Source organism: Trachemys scripta, chromosome 2 (genome assembly GCF_013100865.1).
Source record: "Trachemys scripta elegans isolate TJP31775 chromosome 2, CAS_Tse_1.0, whole genome shotgun sequence".
NCBI classification, from domain to species: domain Eukaryota; kingdom Metazoa; phylum Chordata; order Testudines; family Emydidae; genus Trachemys; species Trachemys scripta.
This window is the reverse complement of record NC_048299.1, coordinates 151,646,587-151,668,063: the sequence shown is the minus strand read 5'-3', so window position 1 is coordinate 151,668,063 and position 21,477 is coordinate 151,646,587. Positions and strand designations below refer to the sequence as shown.

Genomic DNA, 21,477 nt, shown 5'->3' with positions numbered 1-21,477 from the left:
GCCTCCCCCAGCCAGGCATCGCCCCACGTCCACACAGCCAAGAGCTGCAGGGGGAAAGCTAGCGGCCACCACCCTGACCTCTGCATCTACAGCCAGCCTGGAATGAGGTCACGGCCCACAGCTAGGCAGCTAGGCTCCCTGCTCCTCCTCCAAACCTTCCCTTCCTCCCCTTTCCCCCAGCTGGCCTTCAAACATGGAAAGCAGGAGCTCTTTGCAGCGAGACAGGCCAGCTGGCGGCCCTGTGAGGAGACTGCTACTGCCACACTGTGGGATCTTACACCTACTGCAGCAAGGGATGCTCTTCCTCCTTGACCTCCCGATCAGATTCCTCTCAGAAGCAGTTCTCCAAGGGGTCTTTGGAAAAGTTAAATGTGTGTTTATGTCCAAGAGATGAATAAGGACAAGGCAGAGCCCGGCCCCTACCTTGTGCTCCAGCTGCACCGCCCAGCTTTCCAACCGCCTCCTGCCACTCCCGGGCAAAGCAACTTCTGCCCAGCCAGGACTGGCATCATGCAGAGCAGCCGTCCCTACCTTGATATACTCCAGGATCTGAAACCCTCCTGTGCTGGCAGCCAGGCTCAGACTCAGCATCACCAAATGCCATCAGCTCTGAGGAGCCCAACCCTATCTCCCCAGTGATGCTCCTCCATCCCCCTGGCATGGCTCCTGGCAGGGACAATGGTGAACAGCCCATCCCCCACCCTCCTCACAGGTGCACCAAGAGCATCTGACTTGCTGCACTTAAACTGAAAAATCACACACGATAGCTGAACACCCTTTCCTCTCCTCCATGCGCAGGCCCCAGTAGCCACCAAGACTAGGCCCTCAGCCCAGGGGCCGTGGTTGCTCCCTCCCTTGCCCCTATCCATGGTCTGCCACAGGTTTAGGAACTAGAAAGCTCACAACCCCAGGCACCCGCATGGCCCAGGAAGGAGATTCTCCAGACCTAATCAACCCTGTGCTCCACTCAGCCCAGTCTCCCGCTTCTGGCCTTCCAGGGAAAGTGTAAGAAACACGCTGTGGGACCATTATAAAATCAACTGCCTAGAAAGTGACTCTGGTCAGGAAGAAAGTCAGTGGTCAGTTTGTGCCCTGAAGCAGGAAAGTTTTTGTTCTTCCTATTTCTGTAACCTGCCTACCATAGCTGAGGGTGTTCTCACTGATTACATAAGTGTCCAATCATTTGACGGCTAAGGTGGCCTGGAGCAACATACCTTGTGGCAGTGAGTTCCACATGCTAATTGGGCAAAACAATTTTTTAAATGTTCTTTTATCAGTTTTAAATTTGCCACGTTTTAGTTTTATTAAATTTCCCCTTGTGTTATGAGAGAATAAAGAGGAAGAGCTGGTCTACCTTCTCCCTGTCATTCATTATCTTACATACCTCTAGCCGCCCAGTCCCTCTCATTCATATGCTCTCTAAAGGAAACGGTCCTGGTCTTTCCATTCTTTCTCCATTTTTCTAGGGTGTTGGAAGTGTATTCTGTGCACTCTCCCCCACACCAGTTCCTGCTGTGCTACTCCAGATGATGGTGTATCATTACTGAAAATATCCCATGATATGAGGTATTATTTTCTAGGCTATTCCTTATGCAGCCTAATGTTTTGGTTGCCTTCCAGCCACTGCTGCATTCTGCCCTGGAGTCTTCATTGAGCTGTTCACATTGACACAGGAAGCAAGCAGGCAGAGTTCATTTAGAACCTAATAAGTTATTCCCTCCCATATTTACAATTTAATCCAGCAGCATGCTACCCCTTCACCTAACTCAGGGGGAGGCTCTGAAGTTCCCCACTCTCGACTTATTTAAATAATTGTGTCATTTGCACATTTTGCCATCTCCTGGTTCATCCTCTTTCCCAGATCACCATCAGTACTTGTTTTGTAGTAGCACCTAAGAGCCTCTGTCATGAACCAGGGCCCCATGCACCAGGCGCTGTACAAATAGAACAAAGGGATAGTTCTCATCCAAAAGATCTTACGAATGCTTTAGAGCTAGAGGGGAATACTATGCCTTCCCCCCCGTCATTCCATTCTACTATACTAACAATTAAGCATTTATGCCTACTCTTTTCTATTAGCCACTTTCTAGTGTAGGACAGTACTTTGCTACTCAAGTCCAGGACTACTTCACTTCCTTAGCCAGCTCTTTTGAAGGACTTTGCCAAAGGCCCTTTGGAAGTCCAAAGAAGCGATTTCATCTGGTACTCCTTTATCCACTATTTTGTGGACATACTATAAAGTACCTGTAGCACATTTTCCTATCTAGAAGCTGTGCTGTTTTGTAGCCATCGCATCCATTTAGGAGCTTTATAGTCATCTCATCCCAGCTGCAGTAAGGATCACCAGTGTAATTCCCAGCATTGGCCTCAACAACTCTTTAAAGAGAGCTACAACAATTGCTGTCCTTGGGGTACAGCTGGTTCTACCCCAAGGACAAGAATCTCAGACCAGTGCCATCTCAACCAGAACAGGAGCATTTGCTGCCCTACCTACAGACTCCCACCCCCCCCGCCTTTGCCCATGACGGTGGATTTGCTTTGATGATTTTTTAGACTAACATTTCATCCCCCAGCAGAGCACCATGTCTAAACAGCCAGCAGCATCTCAATCCCATGCAAAGAGTGCTCACTTGTGATTAGAAAGGGGGACTGGAATGCCCAGCTTTGGTGCCCCCTCCTTGTATGGCTTTACCATTGGTTTTCTGTGCCTCAGTTTCCCCCCCATCTATAAAAGGGGAATACCCACCTTTTGGAGTCAGAGTGGAGAGAAAGCAGGTGTCTTTAAAGCATTTCAGACCCTCTACTAGAAGGCATGTGGGAAGAGTACAGCTGCATTAACAATATTTCACTCCGGAGTCCCCATGTGCTGTACAGACACGGCAGGTGGGGTTACTAATGGACCCCAACTGCAGGCCCCTAAGCCTGCAGGCCACACTTCCATGCTTTGTTCTTGAGAGGGGACAATTTTCGACTCAAAAGAAACTCCCAGACCAGCTCATTTCACAAGTTCATGTATTTAAATATACAAAAGCTCTATACATGAGGGTCTCACATAAAAAACAGCTGAGAGTGAAGGACACAGAAGTGGGGCTAGAGAGCAATCAGTCAGTCTGTTTTCAAGTAACAAGGATTTGAGGCAAGACTGTGGAGGGTCTGATCCCTGAGGTGCTGTCAGGGGAGATGGGGGTGGTACAGAAATCCACATGGGGCAGAGAGGTGACCAGCTCCCAGCGCTGTGTTCTGGGTCTAAAGGCAAAGGAGCGCATGGATTTTTGGCATTTGAGGTCTTTGGTTTCGTGTAACTTAGATGGCAGGGGAAGTTCTCACCGCATCGCACCTCTGCCTTTCAATAAGGCTGGGATGTTTAGAAGAGATCACCAAGACAGTAACTAAGGGAGCCTCTGTGCTGATGTGTACGTTCCATTCAGAGGTGGATCATTTGATTCAGGACAGATCTCTGGAGAGTTGACCGCTCACAGAAGCGCTCTGCTTGGCTTAAAGCATCAGTCATTTCAGCCACAAACATGCTATGCTGGACCCCCAGGAATAGAAGGACCAGAGAGGGTCTCAGATTCCATAAGGCAACTGCTAGTTACACTACAAATAAATATCCCCCCAAACCTGTGCATTAGAGACTGAAGAGCAGGAGGATGTAACACCCGGGACACAGTGTGCCTGTGACCCTCCTGGGCCTGGTCCAGGCTGCTACTCACCACAGCTCCTGACCCACAAGCAGGAGAGAAAGCAGTTCATTGCACCCGCCCAGGGTGCTCAGGCACACCGGGCAGTGCAGAGCACTCCCAAGCTGGGCAGTGGCAGACAGCAGAGAAACCTGAGTGAAACAAGAGCCGTCGCCCTACGAGACTAGTGGCAGGGATGTAAGAGACAGCCCTGGGCGGGCAGAACTAAGTGGGTCAGAGGGAGGATGGGAGCAGGAGGGGTCAGAGTCACTGGAGCTGACCTGCAGCAGATCGATGGAGACACAGGGGGGCCATTCCCTTGGGACAGTGACAGGGCACGTGAAGTAGCTCAGGAGAATAGCTCCATGGTCTAAAGTGCCACTAACCCAGCTATGGAGGTGTCATGCTGGGGCCCAGCAGAACAGCAGGGGAGTCAAGAGTGAAGCCCACGTGCAGAGTGCAACAGACCTGGTGCTGGGCTATTTACACCGAGGGGGATGGGGACCATTGTGCGTAGAGGCAGCTCCTGGGGCAGAGAGAGCAGCAGGATGTTGACAGGAAGGTACAGGGACCTATCAGGACAAGGGAGGGACAAGATATTTACAGTGGGGTGTATGGGGACCTCCTGCCCCATTAGAAACAGCAATCTCCTCTGCCAGGCATGTAGCAGGAAGTGGCACATCGTCCCAGGGAGAAAGATGCCGCCCCGGTGTGGCAGCCAAATCATATCAGGTTAAGATTCCCAGTGAAGCCCAGCTCTCGCGGGCTGACTAACTGTCCTGATCCGGCTGCACCGTCTTCTTCCTTGCCCGGCCCCGCATCAGCCTGGAAGAGCCCTGCAAGGGAGGAGAAGCGAGTCAGGCCTCCTTCGATGCACTTGCCCCACCAACGTCGCTCCGTTAACTCCCCTCTCCCAAGGCAGCTCCATGTGCTGAGCTGCCCCCCCAAGCAGCCAGGGTGTCCTTTGGAAGCAGTGATGGTGGAAACAGGCTCCCACCTTCCCCCCCCGCACCTGAGGGCACAGCCCTCCCCAGCACCGAAGCCCGGGGCAGACACTGGCACAGCTCCCGGCCCATGGGTCTCCCAGGACAGCAGAGCTGGTGCAGCAAGGCAGGACACAGTCTGCTTGAATCTTCACCTCTTTGACTTGGGGTCTCTTCTTCACGATGCGCAGGCTCTGGCTCCTGGAGATTGTTTTGGACAGCGCTAAGTCCCGGCTGCGGGGCAGAGCCTTGGGAGAGATCTGGGAGTCCGACCAGCATTCCTCTTCCTCCGTGTCACTCTCGCGCCCAGGCTGCCGGCCGGCCGAGGCAGTTCTGTAACCTTTTGGGTGGCAGGGGGGGAGAAAGCCCAGTGCTGGATCAGTGGATGGCACAGGGGTGGAAGTGGATTCCTGCTGCGGCCCTTGGCACATGCCCATCTCTTTAGAAGCCAAGTGCCACGCTGGCAAGAGGGCAGGCTTTGAACCCTCCACTGCTTTTCGCAATGTTCTCTAGCCACAGCTGCTAATTATCAGAGGCTGCTTCTGAACCAGGCTCGCTCCAAGTCCCTCTGCCTGCCATGAGCACAGATGTGTAATTGGGGCTTTGGAAAGCCAAAGTCAGGGAGACAGGCAGAGAGCTCTGGTTGCTACACTGAGGACTGGGCAGGAGGAGCCTTTCAGAGAAATTCCCCCTTTCCTCCCTCAACACCTTCAGTTTGTGCCAATGTGATGTTGTTAACTCTCAGCTCTTATCTAGCACTTCTCATCCCTAGATCTCAAAGCACTTTACAAAAGGAGGACATTACCATTATCCCCATTTTACAGATGGGAAACTGAGGCACAGATATGCAGTGAATTGCCCCAGGTCACACAGCAAGCCAGCAGAATCCAGGTCTCCAGAGTCCCAGTGTAGTGCTTTATCCACTAAGCCACACTGCCTTCCAGCAATGAGGCAATGCCATTGCAGTCAGGACAATGCTGTCTCCCTTATGGGCTTCAGTTTTTGCTCTTCTCTAGCACCTTCTGTCAGAGCACCATAGAGTGCTTTACCGACACCAATTAACCTGGCAAGCCATCCTCCAGGTGGGGAAACTGAGGCTGTCAGACTTCAGGAGCAACTCACCCAGCACCACGATGCCAGGAATAAAACCCAGTTTTCCCAACTCAGTCCCAGGCCTCGCTCTGAGCCATCTGCCCTTCCTCTACTCACTGGCCCTGCAGAGCTGCTCCCACTCCCCATACGTGCAGCAAGCACGTTCTATGCAGGAGCTGGTATGCCCCCTTCCAGCCAGCCGCACCATTCTGACCAGCTCTGGAATCCCGCTCACCCCAAATCCTGTAAACAGGTCCATCTCCCACAAGGCTTTCTAAGTCACACCTTCCCTCTTTCCAGCTTAGGAGATGCTGGAGGCCAGCCTGACCCGACATTAGCCACGTTGCTGCAGGAGGGGAGTTTGGCCACAAACCCACCCTGTCTCCTCCTCCAAGTGTGGAGCAGCTCCCCTCCTGCCCAGCCCTCTGCCCCTTTGTAGGTGAAGCCTCGGACAGGGCTTGGGCCCAGTTCCTCAGAAAAGTCCTGGCCCCAGCCCCATCTCTCAGTGGCCAGGGAAGTCTCCCCAGCCCAGCCTAGCCAGCACCCAGTGGGTTATGGGTTCCAGAGAGAACGAAGTTGCACTTCTGTTAGAGCTTTTACAAACCCTAGATCCCCAGGACTTAGTCCCCTCCCCTCCATGCTCTTGCCTCTCACCTATCGGCCGCCTCCTCATCTCCTGCTCCTCCAGGTACAAGGGGTCTTCGTAGTGCACGGGGGCATCATCAGGGATGGCACGCAGGTCCTGCATGCTGAAGCTGCGCAGACGCCCGGCCAGGGCTCCCTGGCTCTGCCAGGCAAATGGGATGGGGGAGATGGTGAGAGACCAGGTCAGGGACACCCTGTGTTGAAGTCACACACCAGGCTGCAGTGGCAGCTTGGAGCATCTAGATCTGCTGCCGCAACTCAATACCCAGGCGAGGAGGGGCAAGGAGGGGCAAGGGGCTAGTCACACCATGGCCAGGTGACTCCTGCAGAGAATGGAGCCTTGAGGGAAGCTTCATGCGAAGTACTGCTCCGTGGGGGCTAACACAGCTGGGACAGTCCATAACTCCAGTGGGTTGTTGGGTGGGGGTGGTTCATCCCACTGAATAGAGGTCAGGTAGGCATTTACCAAGTAAACACACGCACTTAAGTGACATGTCTCACCTAGAGATCTCAAAACACTTTACCAGGTGGGTGCCCGCTGGCTAGACAGGAACCCAGGTACAGAAGAGAGGGAACTTGCAGCAAGTCAGGAACAGAACCCAGTCCTGGGTGCTAGCCCCTTGGCAGCACGGCTTGCTTTGAAACACCCAGCTCCTGGGCAGCCAAGCCTGATTATTTCCTCTGATTTTTCCACTTGGTGGGAGGCCTCTAAGCAGGATGTTACGTGCCTCAGACACTGGGGGTGGGGAAGGTTACGGGAGAGCTCAGTGGAATCCAGCTTAATAAACACCTGGTAAACTGGAAAAACGGGCAAAGCTGCATCTGTGTGAGAGGTGCAGAGACGGGGCGGCACGCTGGTCCAAGGAGAGCAGCAGCATTACCTCTGGAGGGGCAGGAGCAGCAAGTTTCTGGCTAGACTGTGGGGTTAAACCTAACCTCAAAACCACGGTAAACCAACAGTAACCTGGGCATGCATCTGGAACGCTAGGGCTGCGAGCTGCCAGGAGGTGTGGGTGCCACACAGCAGCCCCAAGCACGCAGTCCATGCCATGGCACAATCTGTCACTGGCATCTGCCAGCTCTGCTGGTTTTTTTACTGGGATGTTCCAAGGCCACAACAGCCTCTCAAATCACCCAGGGAGATCAGGTACCTTGGCCGCAGCTTGGACGGCAGCTGTGGCTGCGATGTTGAGGCTCTTCTTGCCGAAGTTCACCATGGTCTCGTAGCCGCGCTCCTTGGCCTGGATGATGTACAGGTCGATTTCCTGCAGAGACACAGCACAGTGAGCATTCCCAGGGGCCAGGCCCAGATCCCACCTTGGGAAGGAAGAAGAGGAATCCACCTGCTCCAAGACACAAGGGCGCCAGGAACCCCACACAGCTGTGCCAGCGGAGAGGCCTGAGCCAATATCCGCCTGGCCTTGGGAGCTCTGTACCCCTTAAACTAAACTGCAGCGCTAGCTTGTTCCAGCCAGGGTCTCGCCTTGCCATCCTACCCTGCACATTGCTTTATTTGGGAGGAGTTACTGAGCTATGAGCCCCACGGGGCCACGTCTTCCACTCATGCAGCACTGGCTCCTTCCGATGCAGGCGACAGAGATACAGAGTCCATGCAACTATGCCCCTACCGAGAACCATGCAGGAATCCTGCACACAGCCCTGTTACTGCCCCCCCCCCCCACACACACACACACATGCCCCTCCCCTCGCTAGGGCTGGGGAGTTCAGGGTTAACGCAATGGCTTTAAAGCCTCCTAAGAAGTTGAATAAAAGCCCCCCACCAAGGAACTGGCCTTTAAATGGATTTAAAGGGAGTTCAGCAGGTCAGGCAGAGGAGCATTGGCAGAGCTGTGCGGGGAAGCTCAGAACTGGAACAACAGGCCGTGCTATAGGGCAGGACTGAGGGACAACAGCAGAGATTTTAAGATCAAGACCAGATGACTTTTTTTTTTTTTTTTATAATATAAATAAAGTTCTAGCTCAACCACAAGGTATGTGCTAGATGCAGGAAGTCCTCTGGGAGGTTCACTGGCCTGTACTATGCAGGAAGACAGAGTAGATGGTCAGAATGACCTCTGCTGGCTTTTAAAAAAACAAAACAAAACTATGACTTGGCTGGGGCTCTGAATTGTAACAGTGAGAGGGATGCGGGTCAGGATTGAGGGGTGTTGGGAGAACAGGGATGCAGAAAGGCTGCACAGCGCCTACCTCCATTCTGATCAGCATGGCCAGCCAGCCCCTCACTTTAAGTGCTAACAATGCAGCTACCCGAGGGAGGGATGGCAGCTTTACTGAATCCCAGAAGCACGGCGAGAGCGTGGGGACAAGTGACCCGTTACCTTCTCTCTGCGGGACAGCGTGGGGTGCACGAATTTCCGGTAGAGCAGGCTGGCTCCCTTGGTGTAGGGGGAAAGCAGCCACACGACAAATGCCATCTTGATCTCATAGTAGAAGGGAAACCTGCCAGATTGAGAATGCAGCAGTGAGGGGGTACACGGGGCCCCCAGAGCCCAACACCTCATACCTCTACCCTTCACCCTCATGGCGAGATGGCTCAATGCAGAGCAACTCAGCGGCTGCAACCCCCATTGCTCCTGTCCACCAAGAGGGGGAGTGGGGAATTTCAGGGAGCTTTCTGCTTCTGGACTGAAAGGATTGCAGGCTGGGGCTGGGGAGCAGCTATCAGGCCCAGCGAGTCCCCCGGCTCATCCCCAGTGGGCATGAAGGGAGAGGGTCAATCAATTCCACCCTTGTTAAAGCAGGACAGATAGGGGCTTGGCAGCCCACAGGTGCTGGTAAACACGCAGGAGACCCAGATGGACGGATGAAAAAACTGGGATGGCGCGGAGGGGGTTGTTCCTTCCCTTCCCCTTGGCATGGGGCAGTGGATCAGAGGGCACTTACAGACCCTATGAGGCCACGTCCCGGGACAGAAACTAAGATATGGGTGGGCAGACAAGCAGCTGTGGGAAGAGACAAGCCATAAACCCAGCCCACCTTCCTACAGCGGATGGCTAGGCTCAGGCATGCTCCAAGTGACATCACTCTGAAGCATCAGTTCCTTGTACAGGATACGGCCCTGCAGTGGGCTCTGTATGGTCCAGAGAGCCTCCTGCAGGGAAGCCACCCATGCCCACCAGGAGGCGGTCCTCAAGGCTGGTGCCTTACCAGGAAACGAACGTATCCGTGAGAGTCTCCGTAGCCATGAAAAGCGCAAACACAATCCAGTACATCATCCAGCGGACCTGCAGGGACGGGGGAGCAGGTTAGCTAGCAAGGACCATGACAGCCTTCCCCTTGCACATATCCATGCCAGCCTGCAGGGCTCAGAGCCAGCCGAGGAGGGGAGGGATGGGCTGCCACGCAAGCCCTCGGGTAGCCCTAATCTGCCTTTCACAAAAGGGGTAGGGCCCTTCACCTGCTATTAGCCCTTGGGTCCAAGCCCCCAGACACATTTCCCCACCCCTGCAGTGGTCAGAATGCCACTCTGCTGCTGGAGGGAGCACGGCTTTTACAGCAGAATCGCATACCAGCCCTTGAGTTTAGGACCAAGGGAATTTAATCCCTTTGGAAAAAACATGCCTGGTGCTTCACACACACACACAAGTTCATCCTCGCCGCCCGACAGGGTCAGCCCGGGTCACCATCCCCACAGCAGAGGTGGGAGACAGATGCATAATGTGGGGATCAGAGCCCAGGCACTCAGCCTCTCCACACTCATCCCTGCTCCCAGCAAACCAATTGTGCACCCCCACCCCACTGCCCTCTTGTGCCCAGCCTCAGGGGGGCAGGGAAATCAGCCCTGCTGCTTTCACGCCTGGCACAACGCCCCCCAGGTAATCTGCCTCCCTGGTCTCTTCCCTAGCGTCCCCCTCCCCACCAGGTCCTCTGTGCCTGGACACAATAACTCAGAGCCCTCCCCGCTCCTCATACTCACGTATTCCCGGATGTTCTTGGTTTTCACTGCCTTGTAGGAGGCATAGGCCGGATAGAGCATCCCAAACACTAGCCTGTAACAGAGAGAGGGGGTGAGAAAGGCCGGCCACCACACGTAGAGCAGGGCCAGCAGAGAGAAGCAGCATTGCCTGGCTCTGCTCCGCAGCTTTGCCTTCACGGCCTCCAGCACCATGCTGCCCCGGTGCCTCTGCCCAGGGAACGCTGCTCCTCTCCCTCTGGAGCTGCAGTGAGAGGAGACAGGGCGGCAGCTGACTGGCAGCAAGAAAGATGCAGCGGGAAGGACTCGGTGGTGGTACCGGGAGGGAAAGTAGAACCTGTATCCAGGCCAGCTCCCTGTGACACAGGGCCACCCTCCCAAGCATTCCAGGCAGGCAGAGCGCCTGAACCCCGTGACAGATACCAGCCAAGCCAGTAATTAGCCAGAGCAGCACAACTTCTGCAGAGCCTGCAGGCGATCCTGATGACTACACCCACTTCCCAACGGGGAACAGCTATTAGCACTGACAGGTCAGGATACGCCACATCCTGCCCACGCTCAGGAAAGCTCAGGTAAATCCAGTGTGTCAGGCTGCAGTGTGTTCAGGATTTAAGCCCTTTTCTGTGCTAGTGGCAGGTTGTTCTGTAGCATGGTGCTACCTCTGCCACCCTTCAACCTGGGTCATGTCCTGCCCCCCTCCAAGCACCCTTTAATGGGGAGTCTGATTTCAGGTCCTATTTCCCTGAAACACTTCCTGCTCCAGCCTTCAAACTCTAAGGGGTATTAGTCTCATCCATAGCATCATCCCTCTGGACTGCAATCCCCTCCCTGCTACCAGTCTGACGGCACCTGTGAGCACACACCTGGAGCATGGCTAGTTAACGTGCCTGGGCTGCCACACCGGCTCCTGGTTACACAAGCCAAGCCAGTCCAACAGGCTGCTGCTAAATCACAGGATGGCATCAGGCTGCACTTCCTCACCGGAACTGGTTACCAACAGGTTCCAACACACTGGGGGGAGGGGAGGGGAGGGACACTGCTAGAACCGGCCCATGGGGCAGGGCATGGCCCTCAGGAACCTTGCCCTGCTGGCAGAAGTGCTGAAGTGAAGAGGGACACAGGGAAGCAGGGCACAGGGAGAGATGGAGAGCAAGGAGATGGAAGGCTTCTGTAAAGCGGCAGCAGCGAGCAATGGTAGAGTCTGAGCGAGGCTGCAGAGCCGTGTGGGCAGCATGAATCAGCCTGACAGAACAGCACTAGCCAGCCCCCCCACCCCAGTAGTAGCTGCACTTCTCCCAGTTATTCTCATGCGTCTCATTCAGATGAAATTTATTTATAAAAAAAAAAAAAAACACATAGATGTCATCCCGAACCCAGCCCCCGCTGCATCACATTCCTGCCACCGAATCCCCTGCACCTTCTTCCGAGCCAACACGAAGGCCAGAGATTCCCCCATAAGATCAGCAGGTACCTCTGCGAGTCCAGGCACATGCAGCCCCCCGGTCAGCTTGACAGCTGAGAGGCAGCTGCATGGACACCCCATCCCACCTGTGCGGCCCACCACAGCTCCTCTTGGGGAATTCCTCAGGCACATCTGGCCTCTGCTGCTTCACCCAGATGGCACTGGAGCTGCAGGGTGGGGTGGTTGAACTTAGCCTCACTCTTCTATCAGGAGAGCCAGAGATAGCAACTGAAGGGCTGGAAGCGTGCTGGGTTACCATGGGACTCCGAAGATGCAGAGTGCCATAAACGTGGATTGTTAGGATGCGTCAGGATGACCAGGATTCCAGGTGTAACGGGCAATGGGGAGTCTGCTCTGCAGTACACTGCCAATGCTGTCTTATTGGGCAGGTACCAGCCATTCATCTGTAGATCTCCCAGTACTTTAACAAACCAGGTCGGTAACATTGACCCCACCCCCCAACTTTATAGATGGGGAAACTGAGGCACCGGGAGCTGAAGCGATTTGCCCAAGGTCATCCAGCAGGCCAGTGGCAGAGCTGAGAACAGAGCCCAAGTCTCCCGAGTCATAGTCCAGAGCTCTGTCCGCTAGCATAAGGGCGTATGAGCCCCAGCCCAAACCGCTTTGCTAGACTCAGCCCATTGCATGCACCCCATTTTGCTAGCCCAGCCAGAATGCACTGGCTTCTCCATGCCAGCCCACCAGGGCAGATATGCTTAGCTCTGAAAACCTGGCTACCAGTCTCTTCTAGCTCCCAGCCAGAGAGGGCCCCTTGCCTACACCCAGGTAACCAAATATAAATACAGGCTGTACCCCAGCTTTGCTCTCCTACGCTGGCCCCACACAACCACGTCTGAGAACCTGGCTTTAGCCTTGGTAGAAGTGGAGGCCAGGAGGTGGCCCACACTGGCAAGAAAAAACACATTATTACACAGGTTAGCCACAGCCCTATTTAAACATGTTTACTCCTGCAGCCTATCTAGGGCTGCAGACCAGCCAGTCCATGCATGCCTGTGCTCTGGATCTGATTGCCACCACATCACCTATGGCAGAGAGATGGGGAGGCCACAGTAAAGCCGTCCCCCAGCACCACTTTAGGAAGTCACTGCACAGGCTATCTCCCACTGGGGGCAAGCGATACCGTATACAGCCGGGCCCAGCACTCCCCACTCAGAGTCAACCTCAGCTGTGATGCACAATGAGACAGGTCATTAACAGAGAAGGCCCAAATCCACCAGCAATGGCTCTTCAGGGAGGTGACTCTCTCCTCTATCCCCACCGTCTCTGGGCATAGTATTCTGCAAACACTACAGCCTCCCTCGCCTTAAGGGCAAACTCAGAACTACCAGCCCTCTGCTGTCTGTCCTTGCAGGGTCCCCAGCCCACAGTGTCTGGGTTACATATTAACACGCAACCGTCACAAGGCTGGGAGCAGGAGAGCAAAACCAGGCCAAGTGGCAGTAGTCAAGAAGCTTCCCCCACTGCTCAGGAAACTGCAGCTCCATGCCCCGCGTCTTGGGTGGAGGGGTGCACAAGTTCTTCCCTGGGTCACCATTACTGTCTCCCAGGGTGGATAAAAATCAATGATTTTAAAAAAATAATAATTAAAAAAAAATCCGATTTTTTTTTTAATTTAAATCGGATTTTTTGATAAAATAGTTTTTTTCTCAAAAAGCATCTAAAAATAGTGTTCATTAAGATACATTATAGCTCAAAGATATCGCATCATGGAATAGGGATTATAAACTCTAATTCGATAGTATGAGACAATATATTCATGTAATATTTACGAAACTTTTCTTAAACAAGTTCCAATAGCTCATGCATTAGGAACCCAATCTTTTGAGGTTCCAGGGGCTTCTGTATAGATTATTTAGGTTAATCTTTCTATCTACCCAACGGGACTCTGTGCTCAGTCTAGAAGATACCATCAGAGATGCTTAGTTTTGCAGTTCTCAAACTGTGGATTTGTGTCTCCAAAGATAACATGCTTGTTTACAGCAAAAGTATTTTTAAATAAATATATAGAGGTGAGAAATAACAGACCTCAACCCTATTGTCCCTCTGCAATTTGTATACACAGAGTCAATCCCTTATCTCTCTCTAAAAGTGCAAAGTTTCAAAAAGTTCAATGAATAGAAGATTGTTGGAGGCGGAATAGATCTGCTCAAAGAGAAGAAGTCTGGAGATAAATACGGGAAGGGAGGGAAAGGCAGTAGAAACAAAAGTGAAACTGTTTGAACAGCATATTCCAGACGTGTTGAGGTCTTTCCGAATGTACCCTTCATTGATTTGAGATCTACCATACCATTATAGGGAAAACCTATAATGGCAGCAGCCGTAAAAGAGACCCAGTTTGAAAATATTTTAATGAAGTTCCTCTACCTGTGGGTAAGACAAGCATGCGTACAAAATGCAAACAGTGCAACAAAGTAATGCAAGGCCTGGTTGCCCGAATGAAACAACATCATGAGAAGTGTTCCTTCTCAGGAAGAAGCTGCGTTGAAGATGATGAAAGGAACATGTCTGAACATGCAGGATCTTCAGGTTGGTAACAACCAACAAGAATGCACTCTTACGTAGAAATCCATAATTAAATCGAGTCTTCCTGACCAGTGATTTAAATCGTGGTTTAAATCAAATCCACCCTACTGTCTCCTACACGGGGTTCACAGCCACGGATGTAGCTGCACCAGCAACCCCCAAACCCATTATAGCGTGTCTCCACTGGGAGTTTGCCCTGGCGGAGCTACACTGGTGGTTAAAATCCCCAGTACAGACAAGGTCCCAGCTGCCCTTTCCAACGCCTACCATAGTGAGTAGCCCAACAGTTTGTGTTTTAGCAGCTCCCCAAGCTCCCCCCGCTCCACCTCCAGCATGTGGGTGCATCCCTAGGACACCGAAGCCCTAACCTGTGGCCTTTGGAGCCCTGACAGGAAGCTGGCACGTGACCCAGCTTGTGCAGTCTGTGACACGAGATCACTTACCAGATGGGAAATTAACTGACTCGTCTGGGACATCCTGCCACACACAGACAAGCATGCCACACACAGACAAGCATGTAGGGCTTTCGCTAGCCAGGAAGATTATGGGGTAATGCTACATAATGAGTGGCTGCTAAAGAACACTTTACTAAGGAGATTCCTACCAGATTAGCTGGCAAATCTGCCCAAATGCCAGGAGCCCCTGATGGGCACTATGTGGAATGCCACAGCAAGGAAGGATACTCGCCCTTATTTTAGAAAGCAAGGCCAGTCAGAAATAGCCATTGCTTTTGGGTGGCTGCTGTCTGACTGGGGTAGGGGAGGGAAACCACACATTCCAGGGGCTGGGTAGAGGTGAAAGGTGCCAAGTTGAAGGCAGACTCCACCAACTGGCTGTAACTCCAGGAGCTAAATATTTAGTAAGTCAGAACAGACACCACAAATAAAAAGGTCAGTTTTTGGAAATACTTTGTCCCTGTTTCACCATCTGACCCCTTCCTTGGGGTGCTACCTATTAAGTGGCAATTAAAGAATTGGATTTGCTATTAGAATTTGAGACAAGTTAGGTTCCGCCCCCGCCACCGAACAGACATGGTGTTGAACAGGTGTTTTGACTGTTACACCAGCTGTTAAACAAGTGTTCTTTTCAACAAACAATTCTAGAACTCCCTTTGCACCAGCCTTGAAATGGATTTCGAACAGCAGAGTCTGTGCTTCCAGGTCCCACTTTGCAGCAGTTATTTGTATGCCCATAGCCGGCAGAGGCCCCAGCAGAGACTGGAACCCCATTGGGCAAGGGGGTGCACACACATACAGTGAACCATCTATATAGACAGGACACAGGGTGGGAGGGGAAACTGAGGCACGGATCAGCAACGTGACTTGCCCAAGGTCACCCAGCAGCTCAATAGCAGAGGCACGAATAGAATCCAGGTCTGAGTCCCTAGAACTGACAACTCAGAAGCCATTTCAAAGGGAGTCTCGGGAACCCAATGGGCACAGGTGTCCACCAGCAGCGTGATGGAGAGAAATTGAGGCTATTGGAAATGCAAGAAAGCAGACGTCTGGCTTTCCCACATGCTGGCTAAAGCGCACAGGATACTCTGTGCGTAGCCCTCAAACCAAAATGCTTTCTTTGTAATATAGTTTATTTCAAGCCAACCCTAGAGGTAGAGGAAAGGTAAGTGAGGCATCTCAAACTGGGTCAGACAAAAGTCAAAGATGACAAACAAGATAGGATCACACCTGTCAGGGACTGTCTACATTTTCTTGGTCCAGCTTCTGCACAGGGGGATGGACTAGACCAGATGACCTCTGGAGATGCCTTCCAGTGCTACATTTCTAGGATTCTGTCATGCTGGTCTGACCCTCAGGTCTGAAACACTCAGTCAGCCTGAGGTCACAGATTTAAGTCCCAGCAGTTTCAACTCAACCCATATTCCTTCCAAGGCACCTGTACATACCATCTACTCCAGGTGGGTCTCCTAGAGCAGTGTTTTTCAACGACCGGTCCCTGAGATCTCCCTGACACAGTTTAGGAAGGCAGCACGTTGGTCCCAAGTATCAAAACAGTCGAGGAACGCTGTTCTAGAGGAAAACAACGAGGAGTCCGGTGGCACTTAAAAGACTTTAAGGTGCCACCAGACTCCCCGTTGTGTTTGTGGATACAGACTAACATGGCTACCCCTCTGACACTTGTTCTAGAGGAGACGCTGAATGACATGAGCCCCACCCGGGGAAGTTAAGAAACCCCCCACTTCTGTGACTAATAAATTGGGGGTTTGCTCCCGTATCTGCTAGAATTCCACCTCCACCCCAGGCAGCACCCCCTTCCTACGGTACCCCCTTCCCACCGCAGAGGTGGCCGCAGTCCAGCAGCACTGGCGGGGTATGGCTTTGTCAAGGTCACCAAAACATGGTGTGACTTTAAGTGCCCCCGACAGCGATCCCCAAAACGCAGCCAGGTGGCACGAGAGATGCCAGGTTTGGTCAAAGGGCGATTCTACCTTTCCTTCCCCACAAGCCAACCAGCTCTGCACCATACTCACACTACCACGCGGCAGATTATCCAGGAGACCATGGCGCATCAGCAAGGGGGCCCCGGGCTTGCGGGCGGAGAGCAGCGAGCTCCTGCGGGGAGCAGCAGGCTGGGTGGCCACGGAGCGCTGGAGAGGGGCGGCGGAGCCTGGCAGATGCTGCTCGGCTGGGCTCTGGATTAGCTAATGCCGCAGGAATGCCTTGCGCTGGGTGTCTCTCGGGCAGAGCGGGGCCCTGCTCGGCTGGTTCCTCGCGGCTGCTGCCAGTTTCCCCCCGGGGGGTGCAAGGCAGGGCCTGCCGCTGACTTGTCCCCACTGGCCCCCGTGGCCCTGGCTAGCTCTGAACTGGCCCTGGCATCCCCTGACTGGCGGCCCCTTGCCCCGGGCTCTGCCTGCTGCTCCCTGGGCTGGGAAGAGGATGCTCTGCCTGCCCCTGGCTGTGGCTACCAAGCCCTGGGGGGAAGGGGGAGGTTCTGCGAGCCCCGGCTGCTGCTCCCTACGCTGGCCCAAGCTAGGGGGCTGCAGGCTCCTTCCTGGTGCGCCGAGGCGGAGTTTGCAGCCAGTTGAATGTCGCAGGGTGCAGCCGGCCGCCCAACCCCGGGCTGTGCACGCGCCGTGACGGAGCAGGAAGCGCTCCTTAAAGGGGCCTTGCTCTTAAAAGGGCCAGGGACGGCTCCCTCCGCCTGCTGGGGCCCTTTGCTTCCCGCAGTTGCTGCTCCCCCTTCTAATCAAAGTCAGCCACAGACAGAGAACTCGGGGCACCTCCCGCTGAATTAATTGTTCATGTGGCGGCGAGCGGGGTCCAATGCTTTTTAAATAAATAAATAAATAAATAAATAAAAATATAGGAACACAAAACATATAAACCACCCCCCCCCCAGCTGTCCCCGCAGTCCCTGGGAGCTGCGGGTGCTCGGTGGCTCTGCATTTCAGACTCAAAAACTGATGTGCCTCCAAACAGGTGGCTTTTGAAAACTTTGGCCTTTTTGCAAATACAATCTCATGAGGTGAAAGGAACCAGCACTAGGACCCTTTGCGACCTAGCAGCGCTAACACTGAGCCTTCAAAACCCAGGGTCAGCCTCCACCCCCCAAATCATGAAATTTTAAAACAAGAATACATTGGGGGTTCTCTTTTGTTATCTTCTGGCTTTTGAGCATTAAGGGTGCACTTGGGACACATTTGCAAGTGTTTCTCAGAAATCATAAGGGCTAAAATCTTACCTTTAAAAAAACAAAGCGAGATTTTTCAGGTAACCACATGAATCCTGGAGCTGAGGCTTTAAGAAAACAGCAAATATCACAAGACTAGAATTAAAATCGCCCCCAGTGACAGAGAATTCACCCCAGATAACAACAGATGTCACCAGGACCCCAACTCTCTGAGGCTCTGATTCAGCAAAGCACTTAAACAAATGCTTAACAACTGTAACCACATGCTTAAATCCCAGTGAGGTCAACTAGCTTAGGTGGACTTCATTGGGACTTAAGCGTGTACTTAAAGCTAAGCATTGGCTTAAAGGTTTTGCTGAGATTTCAATGCCTTGTGGCTTTAAGAATGGTGTGGCTTGTTGCTAGGCAACAACTGTCAATTTTTAAAAAGAGCCAGAGGAGTACCCAGAAGTCACCTCCTACAAGACAGGTCCAACAAAGAAAATAACACCACTAGCTATCACCTTCAGCCCCCAACTAAAACCTCTCCAGTGCATCATCAAAGATCTACAACCTATCCTGAAAGATGATCCCTCACTCTCACAGATCTTGGGAGACAGACCTGTCCTCGCTTACAAACAACCCCCCAACCTGAAGCAAATACTCACCAGCAACCACACACCACTGAACAAAAACACTGACCCAGGAACCTATCCTTGCAACAAAGCCGGATGCCAATTCTGTCCACATTCTATTCAAGTGACATCGTCACAGGACCTAATCACATCAGCCACGCCATCTGGGACTCGTTCACCTGCACATCTACCAATGTAATATATGCCATCATGTGCCAGCAATGCCTCTCTGCCATGTACATTGGCCAAACTGGCTGTAGCCCACGAAAGCTTATGCTCAAATAAATCTGTTAGTCTCTAAGGGTGCCCCAAGTACTCCTGTTCTTTTTGCGGATACAGACTAACACGGCTGCTACTCTGAATCACTACCGTGTACATGATGAAAAAGGATCAGTGAAACATTCGTGCATTTGCCCTTCATTTGCAATTCTCTTCGCCACATATCCTTCTTTGTAAAAAAAAACCTTGTAAATCGCTCTAAAAGACACACTCTTGTTCAGCGACAAGTTTTTGGGCCACATGCAGAAATTACTGGGTGACATTTTCCAACTTGTGCTACTCAGACCCTCAGACTAGATGATCATAATGGTCCCTTCTGGCCTCAAAATCTACTCTGCCCATTTTACAGGTGGGAAAATAGAGACATGGAGCAGAGAAGTGACTTGTCCAACATTACACAGTGAGTCAATGGGAATGCTGGGAACAGAACCCAGGTGTCCCGAATCCCAACTTTTTGCTGTGAGCTCTGAGGATCAAACTGTTGCTTGCCTTAAGAGCAATAGTTGGCTTTGACACAGTGCTTTAATTTATTTATTGTGCCGGAAATGATACATTCATGATGTAAATATCATTTCCATGGAAACCACCAGAGATGGCAAAACACATAGGATTCTACTTTCCCCACAGGCTAGGACAAAAGGAGACAGTTGCAGGCCTGTCCAGACTTCCCAAATGTCCCCATTTTTGAGCCATAGTTTCTATCTTTTGAGCAAAACATCTACAATTTTTCCACTCTGTCCCTCCAAATAGTGTTCCGACTCCATTGTATCTTTCTCCAAAGGTCTCTATTCATAGCTTCCCAAAGTTGGCAGGTACTGCATGCCCCAACCTCCCCCTGCTCTGTGAATAGTATCCCTGCAACAAAGATGTTTTTGTGAAGGAGTCTTAACCGGATTTTAGGTCCTATTCATGCTCCTGTGGTACTACATACATAGGTAAAACTGATGAGATAGAAACATGAAACTGATAGCTCTAATGTAAGTACCTGAGCCGTGACATGTACAATGCTTTGGGTTTAATGCTCTAATCGTGTGGCTCTAATCCCATGTTATTAGCCTCCCACTTCATGTGCATAGAACTAAGCAACCCTCCCTCTGCTCCTTCAAATCCCTCCTTCCAACCCATTCCTTTTGTGAAACCTTCCAATAATGGCCAAGCTCCTCAGCTGATGTACCTGGGGTAACTCTACTGACTTCAATGGAGCAACCTGAGGTGACACCAGCTGAGGATCTGTTCTGCAGTGTCTCTGTTCTATTAGAAGTGCACTCATGACATCATATTAGTGTTAGAAAGCTAGGAAGCAGGACACGCCTGCAAAGCCCATGCAAGCCCTGGACTCTAAAAACAATACATAACATAAGATTAGGGACACAGATTCATCCCTGGTGTAATGATAAAGCCAATGGAGTTACACAAGGGGTGAATTTGACCTATGACCTTTATTTCAGAAGAGTCCCCTTTAGTTTCCTCTATAAACCTAGTAAGTCAGAGGCCCAGCTGGCATAAATGACCATGGCTCCACTACAGTCAACAGAGCTACTCCGGTTTGCACCAGCTGCAGGTCTAGCTCTGGCTCTCTCTGTATGTGATAACAGGGCAGTTACAACACTATGAAGGGCTTTAATAATGGAGAGATCCTATCTCCTTGAACTGGAAGGGACCCTGAAAAGTCATTGTGTCCAGCCCCTTGCCTTCACTAGCAGGACCAAGTACTGTTTTTGCCCCAGATCCCTAAGTGGCTCCCTCAAGGATTGAGCTCACAACCATAGGTTTAGCAGGCCAATGCTCAAACCACTGAGCTATCCTTCCTAATACTAGTGCCCCCTTGGTTTCAACAGAAAAGATCTGGAGCTAGCTTATTGTCAGCCCTCAGCTATGGAATTCCCTCCCTCCTGCTCCAACAGAGCCTGAATTTGCTGATCTATTGAACTTCTCTCTCTGTGTCTACAGTGCCTATGACCGTGGTATCCCAAGAGCTGAAAAAGGGACCCCCAAAGAATTGTCCATAGTGGTCTTCATAGCAGATTATGCTTCCAGATGGGCTGCTAAGCCAATGTGATTTCCCAGGCCTTCCTTCCTCAGGATTGGGGTTGGGGCGTGAGTGCGCACAAAGAGGAGATTTGTGTTTGCAAGTCGTCAGGGAGGGGTTAATATAGCTCCAGCAGAAATTTCCATAGGTGCTTTCCTAACAAATGATTTCAGCCTCCCGTTGTAGATTGGAGCCCTCGTGAAATCAAAGTGAAAAAACCCACTGATGACTCAGCAATTGGCCCTCGTCTGACTCCAGTGGGCTAGAGCTGGCCTGCACAGTGCTTTCCCCATTGTTATTTGCTGTGATGGTCACGACCCAAACAAGTCTCAAAGGTCGCAAAAAAACAAGGAAGGGAAATTGGCCTGTTCACCACTTCTCAGAATAGAAAATCAATATTGATCATTGTAAAAAGCTCCAAGTGACGCAGCCCCCTCGGCTGGCACTTTTTCCTCTAAGCCTCGGAACCCTTTGAGGATGAGGGCAGGTCACTGGACAGTTTGTTGCCATGGTGCCTCTGCAATGTTTGCTTGCCTATTTCACTCTGAGTTCTTTGCTTACTGCTCT

At 52.0% G+C, this 21,477-nt stretch overlaps 1 protein-coding gene across 3 annotated transcripts; it reads right to left on the bottom strand.

Annotated features, from left to right (window-relative positions):
* Window positions 1-2,995: 2,995 nt before the first annotated feature.
* On the bottom strand, window positions 2,996-17,424 carry REEP4 (receptor accessory protein 4). Of its 3 annotated transcripts, none has more exons than XM_034761903.1 (8): window positions 16,829-17,424; window positions 10,338-10,410; window positions 9,569-9,645; window positions 8,740-8,860; window positions 7,552-7,665; window positions 6,410-6,542; window positions 4,819-5,003; window positions 2,996-4,516 (listed from the first exon to the last, which is right to left on the bottom strand). In XM_034761903.1, exons 1-8 carry the CDS (start codon window positions 16,858-16,860, stop codon window positions 4,451-4,453), a joined length of 801 nt encoding a protein of 266 aa, XP_034617794.1. In that variant the 5' UTR covers window positions 16,861-17,424; the 3' UTR covers window positions 2,996-4,450. The 3 variants fall into 3 exon arrangements, with proteins under 3 accessions (XP_034617794.1, XP_034617795.1, XP_034617793.1); XM_034761904.1 differs by lacking the exon at window positions 16,829-17,424 and adding an exon at window positions 16,244-16,814; XM_034761902.1 differs by lacking the exon at window positions 16,829-17,424 and having other exon boundaries at window positions 10,338-11,683.
* Window positions 17,425-21,477: the final 4,053 nt, after the last annotated feature.

What these genes read in the sequence shown, in the direction of transcription:
- REEP4 (XM_034761902.1), bottom strand. Translation starts at nt 10,529, where the DNA reads ATGGTGCTGGAGGCCGTGAAGGCAAAGCTGCGGAGCAGAGCCAGGCAA. An exon ending in ACGGATACGTTCGTTTCCTG is followed by an intron (nt 8,861 to 9,568) that starts GTAAGGCACCAG and finishes TCAATCTGGCAG; the next exon opens with GTTTCCCTTCTACTATGAGA. An exon ending in GATGAGGAGGCGGCCGATAG is followed by an intron (nt 5,004 to 6,409) that starts GTGAGAGGCAAG and finishes GCCACCCAAAAG; the next exon opens with GTTACAGAACTGCCTCGGCC.